Source organism: Equus caballus, chromosome 28 (genome assembly GCF_041296265.1).
Source record: "Equus caballus isolate H_3958 breed thoroughbred chromosome 28, TB-T2T, whole genome shotgun sequence".
Taxonomy (NCBI): Eukaryota; Metazoa; Chordata; class Mammalia; order Perissodactyla; family Equidae; genus Equus; species Equus caballus.
Window position 1 is genome coordinate 51,235,023 of NC_091711.1, and position 21,092 is coordinate 51,256,114.

General features: G+C 63.1%; 1 protein-coding gene across 17 annotated transcripts in view; it reads right to left on the bottom strand.

Moving 5' to 3' along the window:
* Positions 1-3,253: 3,253 nt before the first annotated feature.
* The window catches only part of PLXNB2 (plexin B2), a 31,550-nt gene continuing 13,711 nt past the window's right edge, over positions 3,254-21,092 (bottom strand). For 8 of the 17 annotated variants that reach the window (XM_023631306.2, XM_070253808.1, XM_023631310.2 and 5 more), the window contains 36 exons: positions 17,056-18,141; positions 16,502-16,684; positions 16,284-16,412; positions 15,500-15,600; positions 15,284-15,410; positions 14,684-14,837; positions 13,681-13,795; positions 13,484-13,592; positions 13,303-13,404; positions 12,735-12,827; positions 12,315-12,396; positions 12,073-12,233; positions 11,813-11,961; positions 11,520-11,628; positions 11,154-11,290; positions 10,809-10,979; positions 10,201-10,330; positions 9,862-10,089; positions 9,562-9,738; positions 9,302-9,441; positions 8,896-8,996; positions 8,437-8,666; positions 8,166-8,347; positions 7,674-7,740; positions 7,353-7,499; positions 6,584-6,740; positions 6,328-6,428; positions 6,166-6,250; positions 5,883-6,037; positions 5,655-5,815; positions 5,421-5,568; positions 4,859-4,923; positions 4,612-4,687; positions 4,183-4,257; positions 3,965-4,104; positions 3,254-3,881 (listed from right to left, as the gene is read on the bottom strand). In XM_023631306.2, the coding sequence (XP_023487074.2) occupies positions 4,000-4,104; positions 4,183-4,257; positions 4,612-4,687; positions 4,859-4,923; positions 5,421-5,568; positions 5,655-5,815; positions 5,883-6,037; positions 6,166-6,250; positions 6,328-6,428; positions 6,584-6,740; positions 7,353-7,499; positions 7,674-7,740; positions 8,166-8,347; positions 8,437-8,666; positions 8,896-8,996; positions 9,302-9,441; positions 9,562-9,738; positions 9,862-10,089; positions 10,201-10,330; positions 10,809-10,979; positions 11,154-11,290; positions 11,520-11,628; positions 11,813-11,961; positions 12,073-12,233; positions 12,315-12,396; positions 12,735-12,827; positions 13,303-13,404; positions 13,484-13,592; positions 13,681-13,795; positions 14,684-14,837; positions 15,284-15,410; positions 15,500-15,600; positions 16,284-16,412; positions 16,502-16,684; positions 17,056-18,141 (5,538 nt within the window). In that variant the 3' untranslated portion in view covers positions 3,254-3,881; positions 3,965-3,999. Of the gene's footprint in view, positions 3,882-3,964; positions 4,105-4,182; positions 4,258-4,611; positions 4,688-4,858; positions 4,924-5,420; positions 5,569-5,654; positions 5,816-5,882; positions 6,038-6,165; positions 6,251-6,327; positions 6,429-6,583; positions 6,741-7,352; positions 7,500-7,673; positions 7,741-8,165; positions 8,348-8,436; positions 8,667-8,895; positions 8,997-9,301; positions 9,442-9,561; positions 9,739-9,861; positions 10,090-10,200; positions 10,331-10,808; positions 10,980-11,153; positions 11,291-11,519; positions 11,629-11,812; positions 11,962-12,072; positions 12,234-12,314; positions 12,397-12,734; positions 12,828-13,302; positions 13,405-13,483; positions 13,593-13,680; positions 13,796-14,683; positions 14,838-15,283; positions 15,411-15,499; positions 15,601-16,283; positions 16,413-16,501; positions 16,685-17,055; positions 18,142-20,675; positions 20,916-21,092 lie in introns of those variants that run through there. The other 9 variants (XM_023631307.2, XM_070253815.1, XM_070253820.1 and 6 more) reach the window with 3 other exon arrangements.

The window sequence follows — 21,092 nt, forward strand, 5'->3', positions numbered from 1 at the left end:
AACTAAAACCTGAGTTTTTATGTGAGAATCCCCCGATTTTTAAATATTGGCAACAAAATTAAAATAAAACATGTCAACAAAGTACTGGGCAAACGGACACATCTGCCAGAGAACCCAGACCCTGGGGCGACGGAGAGGTGAGGTAGGAAGCAGGCCACCCTCACCTGACCTTGGCCAGGTGCCGAGCCACCCTGGCCTCAGTTTCCCCTCTGGGAGCCAGTGCCCTCTCCTGCAGCCACTGGCTCCGTGCCTCCTGGAGGGCCCTGCCCGGGGCGCCTTTCTCTGGCAGGCCAAGGTTTTGTGTGGAGTTAATGGAGCGGTAGCTAAAGGGTGGGGAGGGGGCGGGAGCACAGCCTCTGGCAGTGGGAACCCAGCCTCGGGGGGCTAAGGGGGCAGAGCGCCTTTGTCAGCGCTGGAGGGAGCTGCGTTCCCATGGTGACCAGCCCCGCCCCTTCCTGGGCTCTCTCCCGGCTGCAGCGGGGGTGTCTGCTGACCCCAGGGGAACCCCGCCCAGCCTCCCGCACCACTGCCCCAAAATCCCAGTGGACAGTGGTCAGAGGTGCCCATAGGGAGCAGCCTCTCCGCCCAGCTCAGCGGTCCAGCAGAGCGGAGACCTTCCCTCATCACTCAGCAAACCTGCCCTGGGCACTCAACACCCCCAGCCCGAGGCACACAGGTCCCTCTGGCGAGGAGGCTGTGATCCTGCAGGATGTGACCAGGGAGAGTTTCTCGTGGAGATGAGGGTGGGAGGGGGCACAGAGCCGGGCCGTCGGGAAGTCCCCTGGAGAGATGACACGCTGCAGCTGGACCGAGCCTGCAGACAGTCCTGCCTTTCAAGGACTTAGCTGGACTTGACGAACAGAAAGGAAGAGGTGGTGGAGGGCTGTGGCAGGCTGGTCGGCTGAGGCCGGGATGTCAGATTTTTGTTCTCGGGGTGATGGGGAGCTCTGCTGGATGGATGCTTTCACAGCATCGTCCTGGCCACAAAGTGAAGGTAACCAAGGCTGGGTGAGAGGACTGAGCCTGCAGAAGCGGCTGGGGTAGAGCAGGGAGAGCAGCCGGCAATGGCAGGCCCTGCAGGTGTGAGGAGGGGGCACGTATCGGGGGCTGCACAGAAGAGCTTCCTATTGGGGCCCAAGCCTCCCACCCCTGGTCTCCCTCCACCCTCTACTGTGATTCACTGTCAGCCCTAAGTATCAGGACCCCACCCCTTCTCTCCATGTCCACTGTCCCCATTCCACGGTCCGAGCCATCCCTTTCCAGCCCCTCACTGGTCTCCTGGCTGCAGTTCTCTTGAGGGCAGAATGAACTTCCTAAAATGCTAACCTGGCCGCATCGTGGGAGGCAGGCAGCCAGGTAACTTGGTCAAGGTTCCTGCTCTTAATAACCAGGTGGGGAGGGAATGGCCTTGGGCTGCTTTCTTGGAAGAAAAGGCAGCCCCCCCCCCATTCCTGCCTCTCCACCCTCCCACTACATTGGAAGGAAAATGGGAAGCAACAGGAAGGCCTGGTCTGTCAGATCCTGACCACTCCAGGCTGGCCTGCCCACCCCATGCACCCCAATATCCATGCCAAATTTCTGCCCTTGACTGGCCCCACGGGAGGACAGATCCCTTCATGCTCCTGTCCTCCACACGGACCCGCAGCCTTCTTCTGTCTCCCAGCTTCAGAGTGGAAGGGGGCCTCACTGACTCTCCCCATCTTCTTGCCTGGCTGCCCAGTGGGAAGGGGGCAGGACTAGCCTATGGTGGGGTCCAGCCTGGAAGGCAGGGTACCAGGTTCTGCCCCCTCAGGGACCCCCAGCTCAGCACTCCCAGACTGTGCTCCCTGCTCTGGCTCAGCAGTACCTTGTTCAGATTTCCTGATGAGCTGGGTCTCTGGGAAGTGGGAAACCTAGCGTGGGAGATGGCAGAGTGTCACTCCAGAGGTCCCTGGGGTGGGGGATGTCAGTTGTGTGCTTAGTACCCTTTCCTTGTGGGAGATACCCATCCTTGTTCCATGTGGCTTGAATGCAGCTGGCCCATACAGAGGCAGCTCATGACTGAGGCCCAGCCCATTGAGATTCCTCAGACACAATGATGTGCCCCATGTGGAGCAGACACAGGCCGGGGCTGCCTGCCACAGGGCCCCTACTGGCCAAGGATAAACCAGAATGTGTTGGGCAGCAGTTCAGACAGATGGAACCCAAAGACATGTGACACCTGGAGTCAGCTGTATCTGAAGCTGAACCACCTCCACTTTCTTATTATGGAGCCACCAAATCCCTCTTCTGCTTGAGTTGGTATGCTTGGAGAACAATTCCCCCATGGCAGACCCTGTCTGTCCCATTTACTGCTGGGTCCCTAGTGCCCAGGACAGTGCGTGTTGAATGAATGAGGGGCTCAACACACTGATGCTGCACGTGTGGCTGATGGCTGCAGAGTGGCACATCTCACAGCTCCTGCCCTGCATGCAACGTGGGACTGGGAGCAGCCCCTTTCCCCATTGCCAGATTCCTGGACAACCCCTGCCCCCCCAGCAGCAAAGGGGCCACCTGCTCTCAGGCACACAGCCCTTGAGTCCTGAGTCATCCTAGGGCGACTCACGGGGCTGAGGAGGAGCAGACTCTAACGGCCCCACAGCCTTGAGCAGGGGGATGCAGGGCCCTCTCTCCTGGACCCATCCCAGTGTCCAGTGGGGCTTGCACACAGTAGGGGCTTATTCGACGCTGCTGGGTGCACCATGCCCGTGAGAACCCCCCACCTCAGGAAAGAGAAAATGGCACAGAGCTCAAGGCCCAGACAGCAGGCTCCTGCCACGCCCGCCCCCTGCCCCCATGGCTCCTAGACCCAGCCTGAGGAAGGGAGGCAGGGGACGTGGCGACCGCCAGATGGCGCCTGAGTCAGCCCAATCCCCCTGCCGGGAGGGACTGCCTCCTCGCACCTCCTGGAAACACAGTCTGTTCCAGGCTCACTCTCAGGCCTGAGCAGCACACAGCCCATTTCTGAGCCTCAGACCTCACCCCCCAGCCCTGACCACCCTGTTCTCCTGGGGCAGCAGGGCTGTGGGTGGGCTGCAGCCTCAGCACACACACCCCCAGGCCTGGCCCAGAGGAACTGTGAGGTGGGGGTGTGAGGCCACACAGCCCACCTGATGCTGAGATCTTAGGGCCAGACAGTGTCTGAGGGGGAGGCCACGGGCAGGACAGGCCTGGGAACGGGGGTGGCTGCGCAGGGACAGCAGGTCGGAGCCCCAGGAGGAACCCAGCCGAGCAGCAGAGTGAAAAAGACAGTTGTATTTGATTTACAATTAACAAGATTCACAAGGGGGTAGGGGTGCTCCTGGCAGAGCTGCTCCAGGACCCCCCAGACCTGGGCAGGGCCTCCAGGGCAGCCTGTCTGACAGGCTGAGACCAGGACCCTGGTCTGCTGGGTCCCCTCTGGCCACCTGGGCCTCGACGTCTGACGTCCAGCTTGACCTTTGAGGTGGGGCCCACGGCACGGAGTCCACCCAGAGGGCCAGCGCCCCACAGGGCGGGGCAGGTGAGGTCACAAAGGCATGGTACCGCTTTTCTCCTCCTGTCCCGGCGGGGCAGACGCAGCCTGGGCATGAGGCCCCGGGGGCTGCAGGCACTCAGACCCCACCCAAAGAGGCCAAACCCAGGACCCGAGGCGGCTGCTGGTGCTGGGAAGGGAGCTGAGGTGCCGGGGGCATAAGGCACATGTGCGAGTCACTCAAGGACTCCACGCAGAGGCGCTGACTGATGCTGGTTCCACAGGAGGGAGCTGGTGCTGCTGGGCCCCGGCACTATTGCTCAGGAGAAAGACGCTACGTGGCTAAAAACGTGGAGGTCGGGGCTCCCTCGCTGCACCCACACTTGGACGCCCAGGGGCTCTTCCTCTGCTGGTGAGAGATGAGGGCTGAGCCCGCCAGTGCAGCCACACAGCCCAGGGGCCGCCCAACGCCCAGCACCAGGTGTCACCCACCTGCGCCCCGAGACCACGGGGGCGGAGATCGGAGGTCAGAGGTCTGTGACTTTGTTCTCAAGTGCAGCCGCGATCTGCTGGAGGCGGAAGGCCAGCTGCATCTTCTGGGCGGCAGGATCGTCCTCTAGGGCGTTGATGATCTGAGGGTGCCTCATGTCAGACCCAGGCCAGGGAAGGGGGCTGCCCGACCACGGCTGCCCTGGAGGACCCGATCCTACCTCGTCATAGTACTTCTGGGTGTACTGGTAGAGCTGGTGCAGGGCCACAAGGGTGTTCAGGGAGTCCGTGTGTGCCTAGGGGGGAGGGGGGCAGGCAGTGTGACCCAGGCAGGGGAGGGGCTGGACAGGCTACTGTAATATGTACTCCCATGGGCAAAGACAGACACAAAGATCACCTTCCCAGCATGAAGCCATACTGGACGGCCACGGACAGACACGCCCCCCTCCACACAAACACGTGGCAGGCAAGGCCGGCTCAGGGCTGCTCACAAGCACCCCCACCAGATCACACTTGGTCACCACAAGCGCTAGCCCATCTGGCTCCACCCTCTGCTTCTCTACCTTGGGCACAACTTCAGCCCACCCTGGGGGCAGCAGGGGGCTCAGCCTGGGGAGGGTCAGCTGGTGTGTCCCCTGTGCCCCCCTTACCCGGGAAATCTCTGCCAAATGTGTGTTCATGTCCTGGTCGCTGACCTGCACCATCTGTCTGATCCCCTTGTAGTAACTGTGGGGGGTGGAGAGAAGAAGTGGGCAGTGGGTCCCAGAGGCTGGACCCGAAGCTGCCCACCAGGGCCCTCCTCCCAAGCACAGGCCTGAACTGCCCCCAAGGGCCCCACTGGGCAAGGGGGGGAGGGTGGGCGCCGAGGTCTGGTGGGAAGGGGCAGGCGGAACTCACTCCTCTACCATCTTCTTGTAGGTGGAGATCTCCTTCGCGTAGAGCAGCTTGTTGCTGGGAGAGTCCTGTGGGGGTCAGAGCCAAGTAATGCCCACGCCAAGACGGGCTGGCTGGTGCCCCTGCCCTCAGCCCCTGATGGGCCAGGCTCACACCCACTCACGGTACCCACAGAGAAAGGAGGGTGTGCGGGAGATGGGGGTCCAGCCGGGCAGCCACCTCGGCCCAGCCACAGACCTGATGGGAACTCCTGGTAGTTTCATCATTTTATGATTGTAGTAAAACTCACTTTCTCAGCCTGTGTAAGGGGGGGATCCCAGGCTCCGCCCCCTGCAGCTCCAGTCACCTTGTACCCACCCTTCCCCAAGCTTCAGCCCCAAGCGTACAAATCCACACCCCAGACAAACCTGCTACATCCCAAACTGACCCCTCACCTGCCTCACAGTCATGGCTTCCCCAGCCATCCACCCACCCTGTGGACACTGTCCAGTCCAGGCCTTCCAGGCCTCCTGGGCAATAGCCCACATCCTGTCGCCCCACCAGAACAGCCCCAGAGGCCACTCACGCGGCTCAGCTTGTGCTCTGTGCGCGTGCAGGCATCCATGAAGGTCTGTGCGATGACCGACAGGGAGGCGTCCACCACCTCGTGGACGTGCACGTCAAAGATGAAGTGAGGGTTCTTGAGGATGTTCACCCAGAACCGGAGTGGTAAACTGAGGCAGAGCAACAGGGCATGAGGGGCCGCCGAGACGCTGGGGAAGGGCGGGCAGGGATGGGGAGCCCAGCTGGAGGAGCTCACCTGTTGGTCTTCCAGATGTGGACAGTATCCTCATCCCTGATGTCATGCTTCTCTGCTTGCTCGTCCAGGAAGTCGAAGAAGTACTTGACGGCGGGTGGCACGGCTTTCCCAGGAGCCAGCACGCTCTGGAAGAAGTTGTCCACAAACTGCTGCAGTGTGCCCTGTGGGGCAGGGAGGGTCAGCACCGCCTGGCCGCCTGGGCCTCCCACCCACAGGCCCGCCGCCCACCTTGACGGACAGCAGGCGAGTCAGGTAGATTTCGGTGATGGCCTTGGTGCGCTCCTTCTCCTTCACACTGCCGCGCTTCGACTTGCCTTCGTCCACCTCGTCTGTGGGCCGCACCAGGTGCCACACCCGGTTCTCCTCCTCCAGGAGGGCGTGGCCTGCAGGGAGGGGGCGCTGAGGGATCCACGGAGGCTCGGCAGCTCCCCTGAGATGGCCACACAGGGTGGACGCTGGTCCACGCTGACTGCCAGAGCCAGAAGGGTGCGGGTAGGAGGAAGGGACTCACGCTCCCCGGGCAGGTCCTGCTGGCTGTCCTCCGGCTGCTGGGAGACCCCCACCTTTGACAGGAGGAGAGTGGCGCCGTCCCGGACCTGGAACATGGCCATGAGGTGGGCATCACTCACCACTCCGGGCAGGGACCTGCCCCCTCGCCTGGCCCTGCACTCACGTTGTAGTGCATCAGGGTGTTGATGCGCTTCCAGCGGCCCTCCCGCTGAGACGTCAGGTCCAGGTCTGACAGGATCTGCGCTGTGGACCCAGGACGCCACTCTGTGGGAGGACAGAGCCCAGCTCCGGGAACCCAGCCACAGAGCACTCTGCCCGGGTTCCCTCTAACCGTCCCCCCACCCCACTTGCCCAACTCGGTCCTCAGGGCAGGACCTCTCCCCAGGGCACAGAGACGGGCATACAGGGACCCTGCTCACCGAGGACCACACTGTCAGCCTTGGGCCAGCGAGAGCAAGGCTGTGTGCGGTACACTTGGTCAATGATCTTCTCCTTGACCTGGGAGATGGTGTCACAGTTGAGGACCTTGACAGGGACAGCGTCGACCCCTTCATCCTGAACGATCACGCTGACCGTCTGTGGGGGAGACAAGATGAAGAGCCAGTGAGGGAGGGATCCTAGCTCTGACTCCCTCGGACATGGGAGCAGCCTCGGGCCTCACCCTTGGGTCGAGGCATGGGGGAGGGCTCTGAGCCCCCACAGCACCATGGGCGACCCAGCCTCCTCCTTTCCCTGCATGCTCTGGCTCAGGAGGACTGAGAGCAGAGGAGCAGCTCAGGGGACTGCTCACTTGTGTGTATCAGACAACAACAGACAGCAGGGCAGCACAGACAGATCACACAACATAAGCACATGCCACACACTCCCTCCACATGCACACAAGCTCAGCGCCAAACACACTTGGTGCGCCAGATCCCACACACCCTTGCAGTGTTCCTGGGTGACCAGGAAGCAGCTGGCCCAGGGTCATGACACTTAGAGCTCTCTCCAGGGACAAGCTTAAGGTCCTGACAGCTGCTCGGACCCACGACCTGGGCCCTTCCCCAAATGCGGGCAAGCCCAGCACAGGCAACGGCTTCTGACACAAGTCCACAAGGGAGGAGACTGGCGTCCAGCTCCTGACCCTGAGGCTGGCCAGCAGCCCAGCCTCTGAGGTCCCCCAGTGGCCCACCCAGCCCTGGGGCTCACCAGGGGCGCATACTCCACATCGTCGCCCAGCAGGCCTGTGTCATTGAGGGTGTATTTAGCCTTCTTCTGCACGGCGTCCACTGGTCCCTTCTCTACCTGATGCTTAATGGCCTTGAAGAGCTTGTACAGTGGCTCGCCAGCGCTGTCCTGGAATGACATGGGTGGCTCAGCCATGGGTAGGACTAACCACCCCAGAGTGGGATGCAAGCGTGTCCAAGTGGGGCTGGGCCCACCTGGAGGTGCTGCATGGGCGGGTGGACCTTTGGAGGATAGCACTACCTCGCCCCTCCCCCACACCTGGCTGGGCCACGTGGAACCCACCTTGAGGTACTGGTACAGGCAGATGGACATCCAGTTGGACAGCATCCTCTCCACCACTGTCTCAGACCTGGAAGCACAGACAGGCCTTGTACTCAGGGACCCCTTAGTGCCCCGAGGCCCAGCTGGCTCTTCCATCCACCCAGACCATCCTCATGCCAGCCTACCCTCGCCATCTAGGCCCTGGATCCCCGTCATGTTGTCCCTGCACAGCCAGCAGTGACCACACGCCCAGGCCCTTAGGGCAGGCATATCATCTTCCACCCCACCCTACAGAGCTGTGTCTAAGGGGAGCAGCTAAGTGACCTGCAGAGATTGCCTGCTGCCAGGGATGCCATCGCCTGCCATCTCCTGCCCGTACTCACCTGCACTGGCTACATCTGCCGGCAAACTGGATGCCGAATAAGCCCTGTGCACACCCATCATCCTGCCACATGGCCTCTGCATCCACCACCCCTCCACGCCCAGACACCCCCTCTCCCCTCGGCCACACACCTGCGCAGCATCAGCTTGGGGTTCTTGGCCACCACGTACTGCTCCATGAGCTCCAGGAAGAGCGTGCGCATGATGTCCGTGTAGTACTCCAGCTTCCCGTGCAGCGCCACCGTCAGCAGCGATGCAAAGTAGACCTTAGCGCGGGCCGAGAACTCCCGTTGGTTCTCCAGGGTGTGGATGAACTGTGGGGGCAGCGTCAGGTCAGAGATACCCGGACACCTAGGACGTGCCGCCCACCTGGGGCCCCACCCCTCACCCCATCCCCACTCACATTGATGAGGAAGGACTTGCTGTTGAGCAGGTTGGAGAACTGGTATAGGGCCTGCTCCACCACAGGCCGCCGCGACTCGGGGATGTCCAGCTTGCCCGTGATCATCACATCCTTGTCACCGTCCTTGGAGGGCAGGAAGAAGACGCGGTCGGTGTAGGTCTTGTAGTCCAGCACGGGGATGCCCGCCTCGTGCACGTCGTTTGTCTGGTCCTCCATCTCGATCATGAGGTCTGGGGGGAGGCCAGGTTGAGGCTCCTGCCAGCCCTGTGGCCACCCTCCGCGCCCTCCAGATGCAGCCTCCTCCAAGGCCCTCTTCCAGGCATGTGAGCCCTGGGCTCTGGCCGGCTGGCAGGGAGCCCCAGGAGGTCAGGGAGCCCCAGGAGGTCAGGAAGCGCCCGGAGAGGTCAGGGAGCGTGGGGAGGTCAAGGAGCCCAGGGAGGCCAAGGATGGCGGCCCTACCCGTGAACTCCTTCTTGCAGCGGTCCCGCACGCTTTCCTCCAAGCCCTCCAGCTGGGACTTGATCTTCTCATACTCGCGCTCCGCTTGCTGGCTCTTCCTCCTAGGGGCACACGGAGGCTCCTGGACCTGGCTACTGGGTGGCTCTGAGCCTCTGCCTTGTGCTGGGCAGTGGGTGTGGTCACAGGGGCTGGGGCTGGAGTGGGAGGGGGTGTGGGGGGCTAAGGCTGCAGGGGAGGCAGGGCAGGGGTGCAGGTGGGGTAGTGGGTAGTGGAGCAGTGCAGGGGCTGCTGGGGCTGCAGGAGGTGACGGCGCAGGAGGGAGGAGCAAGAAAGGGGGCAGTGGAGGGGGGGTAGGGGCGGGGCATTACAGGGGCTGGTGAGCTAAGACTGCTGGGGAGAGGCTCACCAGTAGCAGTAGACAGACACAGCAATGACAGCCACCATGGGCACAATGACCAGTGGCAGGATGAGGCTGAGTGGCACATCACTCACACGCGTGTCATACTCCACGCGGCCCAGCACCCACTCCCGTGAGCCGAATTTCACCTGGGTGGACAGGCGGACTTAGCATAGACAGGTGCAGCTGAGACAGTGCCCCTGACACCCCTAGGAATGCTCCCCGCTCTCAGCACTCAGTGATGGGCTCCCTGCCCTGCCCACACGCACAATGAACTCAGGCAGGTTGTTGGTCGTGTCCCGCTTCTGCCGCCGCTTGGGGGGGGGCTGCACCTCTGGGGGTTCACAGTACAGGTCAGTCTCAGTCAGCGTCTTCATGATGCAGCGCTCGGCACCCACGAAGGCCTCGGCCTCGTGAAGTGTCATTGCTTTGTTCAGATTGGTGCCCTGCAGGGGGATCACAGTGACCAGCAGGGGGTCATGGATGCATGGACCAGCTCAGCCCAGACCTCAGGCTGCATCCCCACAAGCACCTGGTCAAGACCCTGACCCCCAGGGCTGCATCCTCACCCGGGCGTGGATGAGCTTGTTGACCTGCTTCTTGACGCCCCCTGTAAAGTTCTCGAAGGTGGGGTCGGCCACGTACTCAAAGGCGCCAGCCTCAGTCCTGAGCAGGACACGGTGCCCGTCCATCTGAATGAGTGCTGTGAGGTTGTAGGCCTCGGGCTCCTCGGGGACAGCCGGGGACAAGAACACAACCTTGGAGTCGTTGTAGAACGTGTACTCCGTGCCCACAACCTATGAGCAGAGACCGGGCTGTCAGGCCTGTTGGCGCAGGCCCCACCCCTCCCTGGCATGTCCCCAGTGGCCAGCGTCAGAGCTGAGCCCCCAGCTGGCACCAGGACTGACCATCGTGGGCTGCAGGGGTCCGGCCTCCCGCCGCCGCCGCCAGGACTGCAGGGGCTCGGCTATGACTACCATGGCGAATCTCTGGATCAGGCTGAAGCCCTGCCCCGTGACATTGATGCTCCGGCCGCCGCTGGGGTCAGGGGGCAGTGCCTCAGTGGCATGACTGGGCAGAGCAGGTGTCCCGCAGGCTGTGCCCCCACCAGCTTCCCACCCCTACTCTGGCCACTCAGTGGGCTTGGAGAGGATGGGTCCTGGAGTCCCTGACCCTACTCTGCTTTTGGGGGGACATGCAGGTCTGTGTGAGCACACGCCTGCTGAGGGTGGGGGGCGGGCTCAGAGCACATGACCATGCCCACTGCCACCCTCACTTGTCAGAAGCAGGGTGAGCGACTGCCATGGGGCCTGCTGTCTGGGTTTTTATGAAGAAGTTGATCTGGGGGGGCAGTGGGGTTTTCCAGAGGCCTCCTCCTGCCACCCAGACCAGCCCCACCACGTCCTCCCAAGACAAGTGGGCAGAGACCCAAGAAGTGGCTGAACAGGGAGGCTATGGCATGGAGTACCCGGGGGGCGTGGGGAGCACTGGCCAGGGAGGGAGGGAGAGGCCACACCTGACAAAGCTCCGCAACGGCTCGAAGGCCCGCAGCACCGGATTCTCGCGGTAGGTGAAGGTGACACCAGGGCTAGGCACCAGGGAGCCCCCGTAGTAAATCTCCAGGTGCAGCTCCCCCAGAGACACCTGGGGGCCTGTGACACACTGGAGCTGGGCCCCAAACTGCGTCCTGGGGTGGGGGTGCCAGTCAGTGTCAACCCCACCCTGGGAGCAAGCCCAGTTCCAGGCCAGGGGGTTCCACTGCCCCCTCCAGGGCAGACTCAGGAGCCCCGCCACAGCACCCCCACCCCGTCCCCAGGACGAGGGCAGACCGAAGACTCGCAGGCCCACAGGTGACACCCACACTTTACAGGGGACATCACTGAGGGTCACCCGCACGTCTTCCTCAGAGCCCGTGTCCAGGTGGGTGCCACTGATGGTCAGCGTGGTCCCACCTGCCTGTGGCCCCTGCTTTGGCTCCACGCTGAGGGGCTGGGGCTGCTACAAGAGCGACAAGGGCATTGAGGTCAGGGCTGGGGTAGCCGGGCTGTGGCCCTCCCACCCAAGCCTTGACTGGACAATAAGTGTTGTTGGAAGGTGGCAGGGGCACACCTCACCCCAAGTCAGCATGTAGCCCCCAACGGGGCTGGGGTCAGCAGCAGTGGCCAGATCTCACTCACATCGGTCCTAACCCGCAAGACTCATGCAGATCCCGGGGCCAGGTGCTTACCTGGTAGGTGAACTGGACGTGGGGTGGTGAATAGCCGAACTTCCCATTGACCTCCACCATGACACCCCCTGTGGAGGGCGCCTCTGCAGCCTCGATGGCACACACAATCCTGGGTGGGCAATGGGCAGGGTGGGGACACACTCAAGGCCCTCCCAAGGCCCCTCCGACTTGCACATCTGTAGGCGTGCAAACCCTGGGCACCCCCACACCCCTGGCCCATGTCCTTCCTCTCCATCCACCTGGTCATCTAGCCCCCCAGCCAATGGAGCCCAGGCCGTGGGCTGTCCACTCACCGGGTGGACACAGAGTACCGTTCTGGCTCAAAGGTGCAGTTCCGGTCAGCAACAGTGACCCTCTTGACGTCGTCGGCTCTGACCCCCAAATTTGACCCGTGGATGGTGACACGAATGCCGCCGCCTAGTGGGCCCGTCTCAGGCTGGATCTGAAATTGGTGGAGCCCAGCTGACCTGGCAGCCTGGGCAGGCCGGGGCCATGCAAGTGGGCCACGGCCAGGCTGGAGTCCCTCCCAGCTGGGGAGGCACAAGGGGCTCACCCTGGTGATGACGGGCGGCGGGCACTCGGAGGTGGCGTTGCTGCACAGGGCCTTGTACACACACCTGCCCTGCCCGCTGCACCACACGCACTGGTAGGTGGGGTCAGCAGCCAGGCACAGGCTGCAGTCACTTCGGCCAAAGGAGCAGTTGTAGAGGGTCACTGTGGAGGAAGAAGCCAGCAGTCAGCGGGGCTGCCCCGCTCCCCACACGCCACGGGGCCCCCGCTGCCCACCCCACCCACCTTGGAGCTTGCTGTCAATGTTCTTGCCGTAGGATTTGACGTACAGGTGCAGGGGCAGCGTCTCATTGGCGTCATGGGACAGCTGGGGGGACATGTAAGCACACACTGTACCCCTCGCTTCCACCTAAGCCCCTGAAGGCGACCACCATGCACACGATGGCCCATGTGGTCCCCTCACAGCCAAGGGGCCATAGGAGGAGACCTCCGGCGGCCAGGAGCTGGAGCCTCAGACACCAACGGATCGCTCTGATTCCAGGGAGATGGAGGACACAGTGGTATCTGAGGCCACGCCTGCCTGGCCGGCTGCCGCTGCTTCCTCAGACTCCCCACCTGCCCCAGCCCTCAAGCTCTGCAGGTCACCAGGCTGCCCCCAGAGCCCGCCCTCAGGGTCTAGCAGCCTGGCTGCCCCCAGGGCCATACCTTTGGGGTCCGAAAGAAGAAGGTCCCTGGCCCCTGCACGCTCACTGGCTCCTCGAACTTGAGCAGGTCACTGCCTACGTGCAGGGAGGAGCCCTGCGAGACAGACCGGTCAGGACACCCCAGAAAGGCCAGCCCCGTGAGCCCCACACCCCCGAGGCCAGCTAGGCACTCCCATCCCAAGTGACCACTCAGCCACTCCCAGACTCCCCAGGCCAACATGCAAGCGCAGCGCCTGCTGCCTCCTCACTAAGGGGCACCCCGCTGCACAGCCCCCAATGCCTTGAACTCGCCTTCTCCTTGCCCTTCTCCTTTTCCCCGCCTGAGTTCTCAAGGCCAGTCCAAATATCCCCACGTCCTCCCAGACCTCTGTCTCCTGTCCCCAACCACATGCTGAGCGCCTCCCTCATGGGCTGGGCCCAGATGCTCTGACATCAGTTTTGCAGGAGGATGGATCTGAACAAGACCCACTGACAGGCCACCAGCCATCGTGGCCCCTGCTGGGGTCCCCAGGCCTGTTTGCATTGGTCAGCCCCTGCCCCCGGGCCAGCACCCTGCAACCCCCCTAGACCTTCACTGTGTCCAGGTTCTTGCCCTGGAAGGTCACGTCTGTCTCATGGTTCATGGGGATGACCAGTGGGCTGGGGTTCAGGAACTGGGGGCAGTTGTCCTCCTGGAGAAAGCAGACTGGTCAGATGCTGCCTGGCCCTGGCCAAGCGACCCGGCTCCCACAAGCCCCCATGGCCCCTCACCATGTGAGCACGGACGATGCCATCCTCGGGGTTGGGCGAGGCCTCCCGACACTCATGGTAGCGAAGTTCCCACTGGCAGGTCCAGCGATTGCTGGCACAGGAGATGCACCTGGGGGAGGGGTGGTGAGCAGGGTCAGGTGCACGGGGATGGGGTTAGGGTGGGGCTGGCTGGGCAACCAAGTGGGTGTGACACTCACGGCAGGTTCTCCACCAGGCTCATGGCCTCCCGGCAATCATAGAAGGGGTACAGGTGGGAGGTAAGAAAGATGTTGCCGTGTCTGAAGAGGAGTTGGACGTTCACAGCCACGTGGTCTGCAGGTGGGGACAGCATCAGGTGGGGCCACAGAGTGCAGGGCAAGGCTGGCAGGGGAGGGTGGCGGGGGGACGGCAGGGTGCCAGGGGACAGGGAGGCCTGGAATTGGGCCTCCTTGGCCCCAACTCCTCACCCATCATAGCTCCCAACAGGCCATTGAACACAGAACCAGAGGCAGAACGTGGAGACCCCCCTGTCTGTGAGTGGGGCCCTATAGAGGCTGCCTCACTGACTTGCACTCAGGCTCAGCCGGGCCTGCCACCCACAATCAGATCTTGGCTCAGGTGTCAGCTCCCAGGGTGGGGTTTGCATTGCTCCCCAGGGCTCTGTGCGTCGGGCTCCCTCTCTGTCCCTGCACGCACTGAGGGCCTCAGTGTCTGGGGCAGAGCACCTGCCAGGTCCCCACCACATCACTGTGTGGTCCCTGCCTTCACAGCAAGCCATCCTCCATGGCCCAGAACGCTCAGGGGACAGAGGTTCAGCGCCTGCCCTGGCACCTATTTGGGCCCCAGCCTCTGGGGACAGCCCCACCTGTCTCAAGCTGGATAGGGCAGAGAGAGGCAAGGGCTTCTGCACAGATGATGCAGCCCAGGGCCTGGCACCAGGTGGGGCTGAGTAATGTGACGAAGGAAGAAGCTGAGTCAAAGGGCTCAGACGAGCGGCTCTCACCAACAGCTTTGGGCTGGGGTGGGTGTGACTGCATGGCCCACGTGGCTCAGGGCACCCAGAACCAGAACTGCCCGTGGGCCTCCGCCCCACTCCACCCTACCTCAGCCCTCACCCCTGGGACTGGGTCCCTTGAGGGTCTCACTGGGTGGGGGCATGTGACCCCACGGCGTTGAGAAGGGAGAAGTGCCCGCCCAGTGGCTGGAGGAGAACGGCCTCACCCTGGCCGGGCGGTGTGCTGGGAATGTTGCTCGGGGAGTTGCAGATGACGGCGTCCCCCTCCACTCGGGCTGAGTGTGGCGGTGATTCACCGAAGAGGCACAGCAGCTCATCCTCCTCCCTCAGGGCCGGGAGGGGACTGACAGTCAGCTGCACCTGGGGAAGGGCTGTGTGGTTCACACCAGAACCCCCTGCCCAGCCTTGGGGTGTGGGGGAACCACGGCTGGGCTGTCAGTGAGGAGGCCCCACTACCCACGCCCAGGGCACCTGTCGCACCTGTCCTCTGGCCCATTGTCCGGCTGCCCTCCTGCACGTGTACAGGCTGACCACCCAGGGAAGCCTCTAGAACCTGACTCCATTTCATCTGAAACAGGCCCCTGTGAGGTCACCCCAGCAACTCTGGGGATGGGGCCTGGGTCTGCTCTGGATACACAGGAGCCCCCCAGTACACAGGGGCCGGGAACCCAACAAAGGACGGGCACCCAGAGCCCAGGTCAGGGTTGAGACGCTGTGTGGCTCGCCTGCCTACCGGAGCCAACAGCCCTTGGCCAGCAGCAGCCCTGCCTCTACCCTAGACCCACCCCCTGCGCACCCCCACGCACCTCCCCCTGGGCCCTCCGGCTCATGTTCTGTGGCTGGGCCCCGGTTATGGCCACACAGGACTCGTCTCGGCTCCATAGCCAGTGGCCACTCTCGTTGGCCCTCGGGCACTCAGCCCTCCTGGTGCATCTGTGGGGGTAAGGGCAGCCTCAGCACGGGCACGTCAGCCCACAGGGCAGGGCTGTTCCCCCACCAGGCCCCCAGAGCCAGGCGCTCACCGTCCCTCGACGACGCACCAGCCGCAGTAGGGGTCCTGGGAGCTGCGGCACTGGGCGCAGTTCAGGTGGCTCAGACACTCCTGCACTGGGAGCCGGAACACCTGGCAGCAGAGTGGTGGGCAGGGATGTGGCCACCAGAGGTGACTGGCCAGCAGCCACAGGGCCTCCCTCAGACCCTAGACTTCCCAGGGACCACCGGCTTCACCCCACCTTTATATCTGGGCCTTAAAAGCCTCAGACACCAACCCAAGGCTCGCCAGCAAGAGCTGCAGGCAGCAGTTGCCAACAAGTCTCCATGTGGCCCCGGCATGATGGCTGTACCTGGCTCATGATGTGATGGTGTAGGGTCCCAGGGAACCATGAGGGTCCCGGTTGTGGCAGGCCCCTGCACCAGCCCAGGCCCTCTGACCCTGCTCCCTATGAGGTGCTTAGATGTCCTGGGTGCTCCCCAGGCCAGCTTGAGGGGCTCTTGCTCTCCCCCACTGCCTGAGCTCACAGGGGCTGCACAGGGTCCCTAGCCACTGTCTGCCTTTAGGGGAGGCCCATTCAGAGCACTGACTCATCCTTCTCCTCAGGACAGGGCCGAGGCAGGGCCAGAGACGTAGGACAGACAGAAACAGAGTTGCAGAGACATGGAAGGCACTAGCAACACGGGATGGAGATGCTACTGGGGACCCAAGGAGAAGGGGGGGTGGTCCCTTTCCCACCCTCCTTTGCACCCCTCTAGGCCGATCCAATGGCCTGGACCACCAAGGTCCCTCCCCCAGAGGCTCCACAGGCCTACCTTGTCCTGGGTCATGGCATACAGACTGGACAGATCTGCAGAGAGCACCAGGTCCTGCTTGATCCTCTTGTTGATCTCCACAAGAATAGAGCCATATTCTGCGGGGCTGCCATCTGGGGTGAGGTACACCTGTGAGCACAAGGTAGGCACGTGAGGGCGGGGGTCTCGCACACAGACCACCCCTCCAGGAGCTGCCCTGCCCCATCCCTGGGCCTCACCTTGAGGACCCGGCCATCTGAGGTGCCCAGGAAGGCAACGGTGTGGCCGTTTTCTGCGGTCACCGTCACAGCCGTCAGGTTCAGGCCGCCACGCTGCAGCACGGCCATGGCTGTGAGTCCGTCTCGGCTGCCCAGCGGGTAGGGCAGGTGCTCCGAGCCACAGGGGAAGCTCTCACTGGCGCCCTGCGGGCCATGGTGTCAACAGCAGGCACAGACCCCTGCCCCAGAGGCCTCTCCCCACTGGAGCTCTCAGTATTTTGGCCGCCACACATGTCTCCAAGAACAAGAGCCACGTAGGCAGGGACCCCACCCACATGCTCACTGCTGCACCCCGATGCCCAGTACAACCTGGCACTGAGTGAGCAAATGAACCGACACCTGGGAAAAGCGGCCTGGCGTGCTAGTGCTCACACGGACCCGGCTGCAGCGACACCACACACACGCACCCTCTCGCGAGCCCTCACAAGCACGGACACACCCGCAGGGGGCAGCGACACGCACAACCACAGATGGGTGTGGCCCGAGCCCGTGGGAGAGCGTGCTGAGGCACGTACCTGCCCGTGGCCACCACACTGGATGTCGCCGTGGAAGGGCTTGTAGAAGGTATCGCGACCCGCATCCCGCGTGCCCGTGTAGCAGGCATTGCGGTTGGCCTCCATCTTGGCATGGACCTCATCCAGTGGGAACAGGCAGAGGCCTGCACGGGGCCCCCCACCGCCCCGGCCATCCTTACTGAAGACAGCGTAGAGCACCCTGGCGGCACCTGGCACGGCCACAGAGGCTGCCAGGCAGGTGCCAAAGGCAGGGGCCTGGACGTCGCTGGGGTCGAGGCACTGCAGGTCCATCTCCAGGTAGGAGTAGTAGAAGGGGTCCTGCTTGCACATGCGCGCCAGCAGCGTGCGGTTCCGCGGCGGGTGCTTGTCTTGCTGGTTGAAGACGAAGAAGACGTACAGGCCGTCCTCAAAGGCAGCCACGAACTGCTGCGTGTTGGTGGACAGGTAGCCGGCCTTGTAGGTGGCATGGTCTGTGTAGGCCTCGAAGGCCTCCCTGCCCTCAGCCCGGTCCAGGAGGCGGGTGCTCACGATGATGCCGTTGTCATGAGGCCCGTTGCCTTTGCCCACGAACAGCACACGCTCACCGCCAGGGCCTGTGGCGCTCACCAGCCCCACTGTGGCCACGCTCTCATCATTGCTGGCCACAAAGGACTTCTCGCCACTGCCGTCCTCGTAGAAGAGGCATGTGGAGATGTTGCTCAGGGCGCGCAGGGCACAGATGCCCTTGAAGAGGCTGCCGCACTCGACGAGGCGCTTCCTGGGTGGGTCGAGCAACAGGAGCTGATTGACGTTGTCGGTCAGCATGGCCTCGTGGCACTGGCTGGCCTCGATGGGCGGTGTACACTTCTTGTTGTCCAGGGCCGGGCCTGTGGCCACCTGCTGCTCCAACTGCAGCTCAGCACTCAGCTGGTAGAGCGCGTTCACCGCCCCCAGGTACACCACGCCCGACGCCTCATCCACCACCAGGTGGTTTAGTTCTGTCTCGCTGCGGAAGAACTCCAGCTTGCGGGGCCGCAAGCCCGCGCTTGTGCCCACCAGGCCCAGGAGGGCCAGGGCCCAGAGCGGCAGTGCCATCGCCCCTGTGCCCTGCAGGAGGAGAGAGGGGTCAGGGCAGCCCCAGCCTAGAGGACCCTCCATACGCAGGAACCCCCCTTCCAGGGCCTCTCCAGACCTCCCATTCCAGACCCTGTGTGAATGACCAGAACACAGCATGCACAGCCTGCCCCAAGAGAGCCTGGTCCCTTCCCTCACGTCTGGCCAGACACATGCACTCTCATCTCCAAGACCATTTCCCAGACTCTCTCAAGAAGTTTAACCTGTAGCCTGAGCTGCAACCAGGGACAGGCATCACCAGTGCATGCTGCAGGCACAGGTGTGGCTGTCCCCAGGTCTGCACCCCAGCCTCCACCTCTAGGGTCTCAAAGCACCTGCAGGCCTCCCGCCAAGGCAAGAGTGCCTCCTCCAGGAAGTCTTCCAGGCACTCACACATGTGCCCCATGACCCCATGAGCTCCAGGTGATTGTGGGGGGGGGCACTGTCCCCAGACCACAAGCACCAGCACACAGGCCAGGCTGACCAACAGGCCGTGGACATGCAAACAGGTGGACTCCACATCTGTTCTTCACCTGACTGTCAGCACAAGGTGCGCTCTGACAGGAAACACGACGGAACCCAAAGCTGCAGCTGGAAAGGAGCCAGGGCCAACCGTGGGGGTCAGTGAGGGCACGCACTATTTATATCTGCCCACCAGCGCCGCTCAAACTGTAGCCTGGCCCCACCTCCCATCCACCTCCCCCGAGCCTCACTGATCCCCTGGGGAACTAGCAGAGGAGGCAGCAGTAATCCACCTGTGCCCTGCCAGCTGAGCCTCAGATGTAGGCGCACAGGAGGCAGGAGCCCAGGAGAAGCCTCTGAGTGGGGAGACCCCGGAGTCTGTGGTGGGCTGAGTCGGTGTGCAGGGGTCCATCTGCACACAGGTCCCTGCATGTGCACAGGCCCCTGCATGTGTTCAAAGAGATGAGGGATGAGCTGCTAAGGCCAAGGGTGGGCTAAGGATCCCCAGATTGGAGGAGGGACTCAAGGCTCCACAAGTGGACCCAGAACATACGTAGTTCCTCCTCCCCAACTTAGAGACGTTGGAATCTGTCCCTGACATTCTGCCTCCAGAATTCTCTCACCTTGGGGCAGTCCTGCAACCCCTCACCCTCAGGACCCCACTCTGTCCTGATCAGAACCCCCGATCGGTCTCCTCTGACACCCCCTCAGCTGCCCTCCCCTGATGTGTGCAGGAGCACTCACCCTGGAGCCCCGCAGTCCTCCCCGAGGGCACTGTGCCTGGCAGGACATCTAGGACAACCCTGCCCATGCCATGTGTCTGAGTGGGGCCAGAGCCCGATGGCAGAGGGTCACAAAGGACCCAGGCCCTGGCCTCCCATACTCCCTGAATGGCCAGAGGAGCTGGAACAGCCTTTGGGGTCACCTCAAACATCACCTCCCTGAATGGCTCTCACTTCCTGGAGAAGCAATTACTTTCATACCCCACCGTGGACACCTCGCCTGCCTTGCTCCATCTCCTCCAGGCAGGCAGGAAGCTGTCTGCTCTATTCGTGGCCAGAGGAGAAATTTCTTTGGGGTCCTGGCTTTGGACAAAGCTGTGTTTACTCGAATGGGTTGGTTTTTTCTCATGGACCCTGTAATTCTCATATCAAACTGGCTTCCTTCTTTACTTGGGCCACTAGGAAGCCCCTGGCCAGGCCATGGCTGTTCCCCATCCCCCCTGCATCCCTCTGTTCTCCACAACCTTCCTCAAACCCCTTGAGGAAGTGTAACCAATAAGCAACTGATTCACAAAGCCCTCCCCACCCCAGAATCTCTGCAGGCTCTGGTCTGCAACAGGCCCCTTGGCGGGCAGCTCCTGCCTCTGCACAGACCCCCACCCTGCACTGCAGTGCTCAGTTCTTGCCTGGTCCCTGGGGACCCCACATGCCCATGTGCCCTCCTCACCAGCCACTGGGAGAGGAGCCACTCACAGGCTAGCTGGAGGGGACAGCAGGGACCTGGGAAGAAGTCGCTGCCTGCCTGGCACAGGAGGCTGGGCAGTACCAGGGGGATGTGTGGGGGCCCAAGAGAGGGCTGTAGGAGAAGGAGCCAGGTGACCCCAGGCCTCTCCAAGACGAGGGTGAGCAGGCTGGGGAGAAGACAGGAAGACTGCATAAGCCCCTCAGGACCACAGGCAGGGTGGGCAAAGCCGGGAGGAGGGGATCCCCACCATGGCAGACTCCTCTCTGGGCTCAGCTGCCCATCTAGGGGAGAGGAGGACGCAGTCTGGGAATTCCCCAGATGAGCAGCTGAGATGCCCGTGACTCCAAGGCTGCACAGACCCAGAGCACCAGAACAGGCCCTGGACGCTCAGACACCCACCAGCCGTGGGGCAGGAAAGGGCCTGAGCTGGAGGACCCGCCCCTCAGCACCCAGTACCCTTCCCCCAGCCCTGCTCCCTTGCTCTCGCTCGCCTGGGCCCAAAGTCCACTCGGCGGCGCCAGCAGGACGGGAGTGGGGGTGGGCGTCCCAGCGCCTCAGCCTTGTGCCCAGGCTGGCCCTCCTAGCCGGGCCCTGCTCACCAGACTCCCCGCGTCACCGCTGCGACCCAGGCTCTGCTAGGCTGTGGCTTCAGCTTTTGGCTCCGGCCTGGCCAGGCCGTGGCGAGAGGGGAATGAATGGAATGTTCCCTGAGCCCAGGGAGGGAGCACAGGCGGGCGGGGGCGGGGCCGGGGGCGGGGCGGAACCTGAGCCTCTCGAGCCCAGGGTACCCCTGGGAGCGCTCTCATTTGTCCCAGATGGACCAGAGCTGAGGCCCCTCTGCCAGTCGGTTGGCAAGCACACAGCCAGGACTTGAACCCAGAGCTGGCCTAGTGGGGGAACTCTCAGGCACCTCCCCCTTCTGAAAAAGCTCTGCTCTGACCCTGGCTCTCCCACAGCCCTGCTACCTCACAGCCTTGTCAGGACCTGGACCGGGACGGACCGGGACCCACGAGGGT